The 11613-nt window shown below is 40.1% G+C and overlaps 1 protein-coding gene and 1 long non-coding RNA gene across 2 annotated transcripts; one reads left to right on the top strand and one right to left on the bottom strand.

Moving 5' to 3' along the window:
- Positions 1 to 176: 176 nt before the first annotated feature.
- Positions 177 to 9393, top strand: LOC101170195 (bcl-2/adenovirus E1B 19 kDa-interacting protein 2-like protein). Its single transcript, XM_011480696.3, has 15 exons — positions 177 to 418; positions 1514 to 1564; positions 3555 to 3679; positions 3944 to 4000; positions 4084 to 4176; positions 4246 to 4278; positions 4354 to 4413; positions 5190 to 5273; positions 5561 to 5716; positions 5796 to 6011; positions 6085 to 6187; positions 6348 to 6479; positions 6964 to 7050; positions 7145 to 7243; positions 8783 to 9393. Exons 2-15 carry the CDS (start codon positions 1524 to 1526, stop codon positions 8805 to 8807), a joined length of 1311 nt encoding a protein of 436 aa, XP_011478998.1. The 5' UTR covers positions 177 to 418; positions 1514 to 1523; the 3' UTR covers positions 8808 to 9393.
- Positions 3049 to 5261, bottom strand: LOC110015857. The gene is made up of 4 exons (XR_002291114.1): positions 5180 to 5261; positions 4728 to 4781; positions 3372 to 3634; positions 3049 to 3261 (listed from the first exon to the last, which is right to left on the bottom strand). It is a non-coding gene; the product is annotated as an uncharacterized LOC110015857 (long non-coding RNA).
- Positions 9394 to 11613: the final 2220 nt, after the last annotated feature.

Below are 11613 nucleotides of genomic sequence, written 5' to 3' on the forward strand. Positions count from 1 at the left end.
TAAAAAAAACATCTCTCAGTAATTGAACCAGTGATTTCCTGCGGGGAGACACTCAGCAGGCAGCAACATGCGCTCTGCTCCTTCCAGCCTGGCACACCTGCCTGCACAGTCACGGTTGTCATGGCAACCAGGTGGGGCCCTGTTGCTGCAACGCACCACACCTCTGCGGTCCAGGTGGTTAAAGGTACAGAGGGGAAGAGCGAGAGACGGAAGGCAGCAAGACAGGCGGCGCGAGGGAGCGTGGGCACCAGAGTCCGCTCGTAAACTCATAAAAAGATGAGTCCAACTCCAACAGCTGAGTCATCAGGATCGCAGCAGGTTCCTCCAAGGTCTGGGCTGTTTGAGCTAAAAACAATCTAACCCGTCTCACCTGTCTGTCCTCACCTGACAGTCGACGGGCTGAGCGAGCAGAGCTGCTGTAAGTCTGTTTTTCCCTGTTATTGCTTGGTGTTACTCTTCTGTTTTCAAGATTTGTCAAATCAGAGCTGCACCAATAAAGATTGTGTGGACAGAGTCTGGTTTCCTGCTGTAGCTGCTGTGATCGGAGCCTTCAGTGCAATGATATCAACAGTATATCAACAGGTTTAGGCCTTTTTGTGCAGTTGAAAACTGTTGGGACTTCAGAAAAACTGAATTGTCTCTAAGTTAAGCCTAAAATTATGTTAATTCTTATTCTCTTTGCAATCCAGTTTCTACACAATGATAAATAAATTCCAGATTAAATTGACTTCCTGATTTGGCTCTGAACATTCCTGCTGTCAATCTTTGTCTGATTTGTACGCTTTTATGAAAAACCTCTTTAAATTTTGATAATTATTCATTAACTGTGTTGCTCAGCAAGTTCTTCTGGATCTGTGTCATTATGAAGGAAGTGCAGTCAACGATTTTGCACCTGAACAGCATCATTAGGCAGGAACACCTTGAAATAATGAGCATTCATGCAGCAACATGTGTGCCGACAACACGGTTAGGCAACAATTGTTGAACTGCGGCTCCAAATTTGTGAGGAAAAGGAGTCAGGAAAACGCCTTTCTGTGATTTTGACACGATATTTCCCAACGTCGGGATGACTTTTATACGCTCCTTTGAGATTGCGATGATCTTAAATCAGTGATAGGAAGTGTACCATTTCTTTTTTGAATGGTATCATAGATAATTATCAAACAATCTGACTTTTGTGTCAAGTTTTTCCTCTTCTGGACTTTAAGGAACTGAAAAAATATTACACACATTCACATTTTCCATTTTCCTTTGTTTGCAAAACACCATCAGGAAAAGCCACTATGGTGGTAAATAAAAAACAATTTTTTTTACATGTATAATCCTTCATGTGACATTAGTATTACCAGATCATAAATGTTTCAATTTTGGCTTCAATTTACTATAAAGATTCTAGGATTATGTAACTATTTGGTTGCTTTTTTCTTAACTTATTTTGTTGCTTATATCTACTTTGTTTGAAAAAAAAAAGTGTCAGATTAAAGGGACATTTTATGAAATTTACTTGTTTCAGCAAGAACAACATGGAGTCAATTGAAGTGGAACAAGAGGAGAAAAAATTCAGGTACGAGAACGATTTTCTTCAGGGGTTTGAGGATTTTTCAACTTGAAAAAGTAGACATATCATTTAAATTTCTAGTTTTGTTAATGATAAGTCAAATCATTTTTGGCTTGATCACCATTGGAGGGAACTATTGTTTTGAAATTGACCCTGCGAAGGAGCAACCGAACTGCAACTGTGTGACGGTGTGGCACCGTCAGATGACGTCACAAACTGGCAACCCTGTAACCCTGTAAACAATGAATGGATGTTGAAAATATTTTCTTTTGGTAGCCCATTTTTTTTCATTTATTCACTGAAAAACAACAACAAAAATCAGTGGAAATGTGTCTTCACTCCCAAGGTGAAGGAATATAGCAGTGTCATCTGCAAACAGTCAAACTTTCAGCTCCTCACTGCTTCATAATGAAAGGGAAATTAGAGAAAATACACATGCTTTACTTCAAATAAGTTAAATAAGTTTGTCATCGGACCACAACTGGTATATTATTTAAAGACCCACTGCGGTAAAAATCATGTTTTAGGTGTTTTTAACATGTTAAAGTAACACGAAGGATATTAATTAATAAAATTAAGCTCAAAATTGCATTTCTGAGTATTTCTTTATTCAAATTGTTGTGAATCAGGAGCAGACAAAAAAATGCATCTTATTCATGTTCCAGAAAATATGCAGGGGGGGCCACAAGCTCCCCACTCCATTCTGATGCATCTACTTGTAGATGAATAGGTCCTTGTCTGAGCTGGAATCTGGCTCCGGCCATTTTTGTCGCACTGCTAATGTTAAGTTGGGGGTGGGATGGGCTGTAAGCTAGCAGGAGAGTGTGTAAACAGTGAGCTCTCAGCATTGGGGAGAAGAAAGGGGAGCAGGGTTCTGATTCTGCCCACAACTCACGTTAGTTTCTAATGAACTCCAGCAGGTCTGCAGAAAATATATCTGAGAAAATGACACAAGTCTAATGATTTTGGCAAAAAACGCATAATTAAAATAAAAAAACGAACACTGGAAACACTTTGAAAATAATCAAAAGATTATTTGAGTGGGACTATTGAATTTACCTTTTTAAAAAAGCTTATGTTTATTTTCTTTTACCAATTTTCTTTACTTTTTATATAGTTTATTCGACTTTACGCAGGTATTTTACATTTCTGATTAATATTTAATTTTTTTCCTTTCATCTCTCCTCTTAATATACAGCCTTTTGGTACCACGATGGTGTTGTAAAGTGCTTTAAAAACAGATATCATACTTTACAGGAGTCAGTAGAGGGGTAATAACAACATCCTGATGAAGTTAAAACATTTGGTGTTTGATACCTGGGTCTGTTAAACCATTTTAAACGGAATGTTTGAAGCACAACTGAAGACTTTTTTTTCCTTTTCTGTTTGTTTTCAGGGTTTGAAGCTGACAAAACAAATACTGCAGTTAGTCAGAGCTGAATGGACATTAACAAGACATTCCAACTGAAATGGGACTTGCACTTCCTTTTCTGTTTTTATTTATTTATTTCAATCTAAAGTGGCTTTAACCTCACAATCATCAAGCTACTTATTAGTTTTGGGGTTGTCTAAGATCAAGACAATTCAATCCAGTTGGATATTCAGGATGAGGTTGTGTCGCAGGTCCACATCAGCGTAAAACTATCTCGAATTCACATCGTTGTCTCCACCCAAGCTGTGTTTGCCAAGTCAGCCATTCAAAGCTGCAACAAAGAAAAGAGTGAATTAAGAAGATCCACACCCTGAAACCTGCTTCTGTGTGCAAGCGTGTAAAATTGTGGCCTAAAGGCACATTTTTGAACTTTATCCTCACCTAATTCCAGCTACACAAGCTTCATATTTTCAGCCGGGGGTGTCATCTGCGTGTTTTCGGTTGTGGAATCGTTTGTCGTGAAGGGATCTTGGCAGTTCAATGAGGACGTTTTTCAGTTTCCTGTAAAGACTTAATTCCTCCAAGTTCTTGATTCTATTCAGTTGTGTTTGTTCCTGATCGCAGGTCAATGGTGGACGAACATTTGGAGGGAATCAACAGCGAGACGTCAGATAGAAGATCTGCTCCTGAAGGTTTGATGGATCCTGTGAGGACAAGCGTGACCGGTTCACCATACGATGATCCAACAGGTATGAAGATGTACATGTTTACACTTTAAGAATATCTCAGAAGAAATGATGGTTTTAACTTTTTTTTGTAATACTTAAATGAGGATTTAAATTAAAAGTAATTAAGGTTATCAAATGTATTTAGTTGTTTTAGGCGTAGAATTTCAGTCATGTGATTTTATAAACGTATTCTATTGTAATTAAAGTTATTTACATTTTTTTAGAGCATTTCTTTTCTTGTTAAACTGTGACTTTTTCCTCATATTTATGTTTTTTCTGCAAAAGATGAGGAAACAGGTGGAGGCAATTCTTCCACCTCAAAATCAAATGCTGAATCAGAAGGTAAGACGAAGAAATTAGTGTCACAGAATCCGATGATGAGCAGAATATCAGATCACTTGACAGAATATCATATTATTTGGCAGTCTTAGCTGAAAGCAGGACCGAGGATGAATGGAGGGAGGAAACATCTGATGAAGATGAAGACGTGGAGGGGAAAGAAGAAGAAGAAGATCAGAGTGAGAAAAGTCACTTGTACTGCATTCAGAGACATTTTTGGTCTTAACTTGCTCATGATTTGTTTGTAGGTGAAGGCCAGCAAGAGTGTGATTTGCTGCCAGGTGAGTCTACAACCGTCTTTTCTGTTTTTTTCTTCCTGCATTTTCTCCTTAACTCTTTTTCTTTTTCTTTGTTAGGACATGAAAATTCTGAAGAGTCAGAGGAGAAATTATCAGCACAGAGCAGAGAACGACCAGGTACTAAAACCCTAAAAAGCAAAAGGTGGAATGATTAAAAACTTCTAATTCCTGTTTATATTAGCATGCAGATGAAAATGGACAATAAGAACATGTTAATGTTTTATTTAAACTGTTAGATTAAAGGGCGGATTGGCCCATTGAGATAAAATGTCTTGTTTTTTAAGGGGTTCTCTATTCCAGATACGTTTGAACGCAGATGGCAAAGCAAAAAGAAGTCAAAAAGGAAAAGAAAAGTCATATTAACCAAAAAAAACAACAAATTGATTAAAAGTATCACTTAACAGAAAAACATACTGAATGATGAGATTTACCTTGGTTTATAACATTCATGCTTTCCTCAAAGAACTGATCACAGTACACATAATCTACAAAACAAAACATTACCATTTTAAACAGAAAACAAATTAGAAACAGTGGTAAGTATTTCTAGATGAGCTCAAAGAGTATTCCCAAATGTGTTCTAAGAAAATGTTAACTAAAAACAGTCTCTGAAATAGACCCCTTGTAAATTAAAACTGATAATAAATTAATGAGAAAAATAAATGTATTTTATTATGCTGTACACCTTGGTAAACAAAATTAGAATTGAATCACATGCAGATATATTTACCAATTAAAATACACTAAGGTGTTAAATCTATCAACTTTAACTATACAAATGGAGAAAAGTATGTAAATAATAAAAAAAAAATAACTATGCACAAATAAGAAGCAAAGTTTTATTCTGAAATTCAGTCATAAAACACTTTCACTTCCTCTTTACCTGTCTGCAGCTCCTCCCAGCAGTCTGGTTTTGTCGGGACCGAAATCAATGAAAAAGAAAGTTCTGGTGGCTCCGACTCTCAGTCTGTCTTTAGGTAAAACTATGACTTTTGATCCACTTTTTTAAAGGTTGATACGTATGATAATCATGTGATGTCTTTCGTTTGGGTGGTTTGGATCCATTGATCCACATTAGATAGTTTCTATCACTGAATATGTTTAGATCAGAGACTGCAGACGGTCCAGACACTGAGGTTTGACATGGTGGAACCTTTTTAGGAGATCCGTCCAGCAGAACGTAGAGCAAAGACACTGATCTGCTGTTAACCTGTCACTCACATGAGTATTTTTGTTGTTTGCATTTTTGTTTTTTTCTCTTCAGGCGGGTCTTTGGCTTCTGAAGATTTTGCCCCAGGCTTCCTTTCCCCCTCCCCTGAAGATGACGACGACCCAAGGCTGGACTTGGACTTGGACGCCATGGAGACGCCGTCTGACAGCGAGTCTTTGCACTTTCCCAATTACGACCTTGACCTGGAAGGTGAGAGGTCAGAGGGGGAAGCACACCTGCAGGAAGCACTTTTCCTCATCCTTGACCCGGTCGGATTGTTGTCCTTCAGATGACCTGCGTCGTCTGGGAGTGGCGTCGCACAAACCCTTTGGCTCCGCGTCTGGTTCTCTACCCGATCAGACCGGCCTGAGCGCTCTAGACAAGGAGGATGTGGTGGACAGCAAGGGCACTAGGTGGCGTTGTTTCTCCACAGGGGACCCTCCACAGGAGAGCCGGGTCAACATGACTGTCTTGGAGCCGTTTCTCAGAGTCCTGTCCCACGGAGGTACCGCCCCCAATCCGGTCTTAGAGTCCCTGCGTTTTTCCAGAGACTATCTTCAGCTGTTTTCCTCTCTCAGGTTACCATGGAGACGGCATGGATGACATTGTGGTGTTTTCCTCCTGTTATTTGCCGGAGAACCACCTGGAGAATTATCAGTACGTGATGGACAACCTGTTCAGGTAAAAAACAAACGCATTTGTCCCACCAACACCTCAACCGGGGATGGAGATCTCTAAGCATCAAACGTCCAGACAGCGCAGTTGATAAGCTGTGCCTGGGGTGTCCGGAGTGTAGGACTGGGGCCCTGAAACCTGAAAAGATTTTCCCTTCTCTCGTCAGGTTTGTCGTCGGGACTCTGGAGCTGATGGTCGCGGAAAACTACGTGATCGTGTACCTGTGCTCCGGAGGCCAGAAGGACAAACTGCCGGGAATCGGCTGGCTCAGAGATTGGTACACCACCATAGATCGAAGGTTGGAAACACACCAGAAAAACAGACACAGGAAACTCAACAGGCACAAAATTACCCCCAATACTGGACATATTTGTAATTTACCTCCATTTACACCAGCAGCTGCTCTTATTTTTTGTTTCTAAATCTGCACCAGATTTAGAGACCAAAAGACTAAAAAGGAGACTGTGGGTTTTTGAGGTGAAGAAATCACTGGGTTTTCACCAACTTGTCAATGTTCAGCTTTTTTCATTAAGAAATATATTTAATAACTCCAAATTATTTTAGTTCTTCCTGTTTGCGCTCATTTAAAATCACTTTTTAATTTGTACGTTTCATTCATTTTCTTTAGTTTAATAATCAAAAATACATTTAGTATGTTTACAACTCATAGCTCTTTGATTTTTTTTTATCGACAATTTCAAATGTGCATTTTATGATGAGTTAAGGTGTGAATGGATGGATGTGACCATTTCTCATCCATCCCTCCATCTTTCTGTCTGCAGGCTGAGGAAGAACCTGAAGGGTTTCTATGTGGTTCATCCAACCTGGTACATCAAAGCTCTGATTACCATCATCAAGCCCTTCATCAGGTCCGCCGTCTTCATTTGTCCTCTGTTTTTTCTGTGACCAAACCACAAACAGCAATGAAACAACACAACACACGTGTGTTTCGATCTTCCTCAGCTCCAAGTTCAGCAGGAAGCTGCAGTTTGTGGACAGTCTTCAGGAGCTTTCTCAGCTCATCCCCACTGAGCATGTGCAGATCCCAGAGAGCGTCAGACAGTGAGTGACGTGAATAAACCCCATTGACTGTATCAGAGAACTGGACTGAGTAAGAGGGACGTCACCCATAGAAAACTGTCAAATTCTGGCTCCAATCAAACAAAGTCAATTCAGTTTCTATGGCAACCACTCTAATCAATCAGTACTGAGCCTGTTGGGAGGCCACACCCCTATTAAAACTAGATGTAGGCATGATCAGGGAGAGCAATCCCCTCCCCAGCAAATGCTGTGACTGGCCCCCCTAAAGTGATGGCCCACAATAAAAAATAAAAATACACAAAAACATACATGAAATAAAAATACAATAAAACTTAAGGATAAGGATAAACAGATGAACAATTACACAATCAACCAGCTTGTGCCGGTTGAGGTTGGCGTCAGAAAGCGCATTAGAAGACATAATAAGACATATCGAATGGATCAAGCATTTTGGTGGGATTCAAGCTATTCATGTGAATATTTTCTGAGGGTAATCAATATGCACTTTATTTTGTCCCAGCGCAGACTGAAACATTGGTACCTTTTGATTTATAAATGCATTCTTGGGTTGGTACCGTCTTATCTCCAGCAGCTCATAGAACTGAAGAGCAGCAGCAGCTACAGCCTGCGGTCTCAGGACACGCTCCTGCTCTCTGTGCCCAGAGTGCGCACACAGATGGGAAAAAAAGGCTTTTAGATTTGCTGCGGCACAGTTTTGGAATGAACTCCAGAAAGAGTTTAAATTGAAAGATTTGATCTCACTGGGCTCTTTTAAAAAACTTTTAAATGGACGGACTATGACATTTATGCAAAAATGTACGGTAAAATGAAAAAACTCAGAAGGGGTGGGATTATATGAGTTCACTTCTCCCACTTCTTTATAAGCAAGAAATCAAACTCTATTTTAGTCAATACTCACTTTATTTAATTAATCTAATGTAACCTGAGTGTGTTTTATATGCATAACTGCAAAAACCTCTATTTGTGATTATAAGACACAATAATTTTCTTCTTATATTTCCATGAAGTTTTTCTTGTTGGTTTTCTTCTTTTTTGATCAATGTACTTCATTAAATGAGTTGATATCTGTGACTTTGTAATGTGTACAGTCAAAGCTTGCAATAAACCAATTAATCAAATCAAATTTTAGGAGCTTGGAGGGGGATGACACTCCTCTAATATTCTATCTGCTGGCTAAATCCGGGCGTGACCCCTAACCCTGAAAAGCGGGCAGTAAAACGTTTCAAACATTGGATGTAAGGGCCTACAGGCTCCACCTACTTTTACGGAGACATCTGATTGGCCAGTTTAAAAATTGAATACCTGACATTACAGAAATAAAATTATGAAAATATGAGGATTTGTTAAAAAAAAAAAAGAAGTATCAGAGTAAAACCAACAGAATGATTGAATAAATAGCTGTTGGGGTTTTGGCGTCTTGGAACCGGCGGGTACTTCCTGTTTGGAACGCAGTCCAGTCTAGTTCTCGTATATGGTCAATGATTAAACCATACCGCACATCAAAATATTGAGCAATCTTTTTTTTTTTTTAATCTGCAGGTACGACCAGAGCCTGTCCAGGTGATGCTGCAGAGTCCAAACGCTTCTCCATCTGTCATATTTATGCTCACAGCTGCCTGAGCGGAACATTCAGCGGAGGAGCTTCAGCCTCTGTGAAAATCAGTTTTTACCCACATCTGGGGAACAACAAGCCGCCATTACAAGAGAACTTGTAAACAGTGTTGATAATGACTTTAGTCCCACGACTCCAAATGTTTGTGTTGTTTTAAAATGGAAAAAAAAGATGTAAAGACAAAGATGTTAAAGAACAAACTGGTTTTGAGACGTCACCGTGCAAGAAATCCCACATTTTTTTCTTGTTATTTATAACTTAATGAATAAAAATGCGGAAAAAAACATTTTTTTTTGCATTATAGAGTAAAAAGGTTTACAGAAAATGTTTATGCAAGAATTCAGGGTGGAGTTTGAACGCATTTTTACCTTTAAAGTTCAGCGATTAAGACATAAGATGACTCTTCCTATTTTTGTGGTTTGAATGAACGGTCCAGACTTCCCAGCAGCCTCCAAGCCTTTCAGCAGGTCCATCCGGATCTGATTATTGGGTCCAATAAACCGGAATAATCACTAATAAAAACAGTTTTTCTGATGCATTTAGCCTTAACATGAAAACCTTTCTTTAGGAAGTGAAGACTGGATGATCGTCAAGGTTACAGTGATGCTACAGCTGCGTTTAGGCTAACCTAGAGGAGGTTACACAACCGTCAATGTGGCCTGCACGAACCCAGCTTCTGGTCAGGATATGGAGGTTGACAGGAAGGAAGTGAGGTAGCTGCAGAGGAAACGCCACAAACAGGAACACAGAGCAGACAGTGTTTGAGTCCCAGTCCAAGTTAAACAGCCTCTGCTGCCTTTTATTCATCAAAATGTGAAATCACACATGTGGGGGTCAGAACCGTTATTAATGGCAAGAGTTTGTGTGAAGTCCCAATTTGCGACCAAATTAACCATTCTTGTAATTGATGAATAAATAAATAAGTCCAAGTTTTAAACTTTTACGATTTTCTAAATCATAGAATCATAGGCAAATTCTAGTCCTTAAAACTGTCATTTTCTATCTAAACGTGCATTAATGGGCGTTTCTGGCTTCTGAAAACTATCCAGTTTAGGGGTGGCTACACAAGTTTTTAAGTCTGTTTTTGGGCTCTACGTACAGAACAAGCATCCACTGAACATGCGCTGTAAGTTAAACCAGTTGAACTTTAACCAATCAGGGACTTGGATTTAGTAGTGACGTATGGATGGCATCCTTTTAAATTCTAAGAAGTGCAAACTGTCTGAAAGTTGATCAGGGAAGAAAAAAATGAATATTTCCAGTTTGTGACCGGCCGTAATTACGTGACAGAGTTTTTTTCATTTAAAGGAATGGAGCTGTAAAAGAGAAGATTTGCACCGCTTCAACAATTCACACCAAGCCTCTTCCACTAGGTGGCGGACGCTAGCGCCGCCTAGTGACGGTCCAGTTTGAACACTACATGCTAAAGGCGTGTTGAAGAGGTTTCGTGCGTTCTTGAATGCTTGCTGTGAACCATTGACAGTAAATGAGAACTGGACAGAACAAAACCTCCCCCTTCCTGTCCCAAACAGGAAGTACTCGCTGGTCCAAAAAAGCCGAAATCGCACAGACTTTTATTGTGAAATGAACAGCTGTTACTCAGTCACTCTGTTTGTCAGAATAACCGCTTTTGTTCTAATACCTTTCGATAACATTTTCTTGCTAATCCTAATTTTTTTCATGATACTTTTGCTGTAGCCAAGCTTTTCAAGTCATACACTGACCAATCAGCTGCCTCAGTAAAAGTAGGTGGTGTCGAGAGTTCAAAGTGTTTGATTGACTGAAGGGGTGTGGCCTTCTAACACGCTCACTCCTCATTGGAGAGAGTAGTTGCCAAATAAATGGGGTGGCTGTGGTGCAGTGGCAGGGCGGTCGACCTCCGTTTTGAATATTGCAGGTTCGATCCCGCCTTGCCTGCCCACGTGTTGAAGTGTCCTTAGGCAAAACACTGAACCCCACCTTGCCTCTGGTGTTAGGTTGGCGCCAGCGTTCGGCAGCAGAGCCGCCATCAGCGTGTGAATGGGTGAATGGGACTGTGACTGTTCGAGGAAGGTAGACAAGCGCTATACAAGTACACACTCATGCACACCCCGTGGGTGGAGCGTGAGCACGCGGTCAGGAAGGGGCCAATACTCGCACCGTAGGGTCACAGTACAACAGCATCACCCGTGTGCAACTTCCATTAGCCTTAAACTTACACTTACTACATGCACAACCGTGGACCTGCGCTCCCCCTTGCAGCGTCTCCTCTCTACAACCTTCCACAGACCTGGACAACCCAAAAACCCACAAACATGTGACCAAGTCCTTCGCCCGAGGATTATACAACCAAACTGCAAATGAAAGTAAAAAATAAAACTAATAGTCAAAGTTTAAACAGTGCCCCCTTTTAAGGGGATTTCCAACTTTCCCTCCCATCAAAACCAAAAACACACAAACGCCTCATGAATTAGCCATGAAAACATAGATATAATAACACTAGAATGCACAGACAATGAGGTTTAGATAGCCTTTAAAGGTCAGAGGACTGAATTGTGTAATTTGGCAAACCTCCAAGGTCCAAGTTGAAGCAGTACTGCTGTTGTGTGTTTGCTGCACATTTGTGTGTGTATTAAAAATAAGTCGAGCAAACAGCTGAAGGTGATCTCCTTGTGAAGTCCTCCAAGGACCACAAAAATCCAGCTTCAACATAACTGGGGTTTAAAAAAAAAACAGAAAAAGAAAAACAACACACACACACACCCCACAGCAAGATTAG

The sequence above is a fragment of the Oryzias latipes genome, chromosome 11 (assembly GCF_002234675.1).
Source record: "Oryzias latipes chromosome 11, ASM223467v1".
Lineage (NCBI taxonomy): Eukaryota > Metazoa > Chordata > Actinopteri > Beloniformes > Adrianichthyidae > Oryzias > Oryzias latipes.

What these genes read in the sequence shown, in the direction of transcription:
- LOC101170195 (XM_011480696.3), top strand. Translation starts at nt 1,524, where the DNA reads ATGGAGTCAATTGAAGTGGAACAAGAGGAGAAAAAATTCAG. An exon ending in ACCATACGATGATCCAACAG is followed by an intron (nt 3,680 to 3,943) that starts GTATGAAGATGT and finishes TTTCTGCAAAAG; the next exon opens with ATGAGGAAACAGGTGGAGGC. An exon ending in GACTCTCAGTCTGTCTTTAG is followed by an intron (nt 5,274 to 5,560) that starts GTAAAACTATGA and finishes TTTTCTCTTCAG; the next exon opens with GCGGGTCTTTGGCTTCTGAA.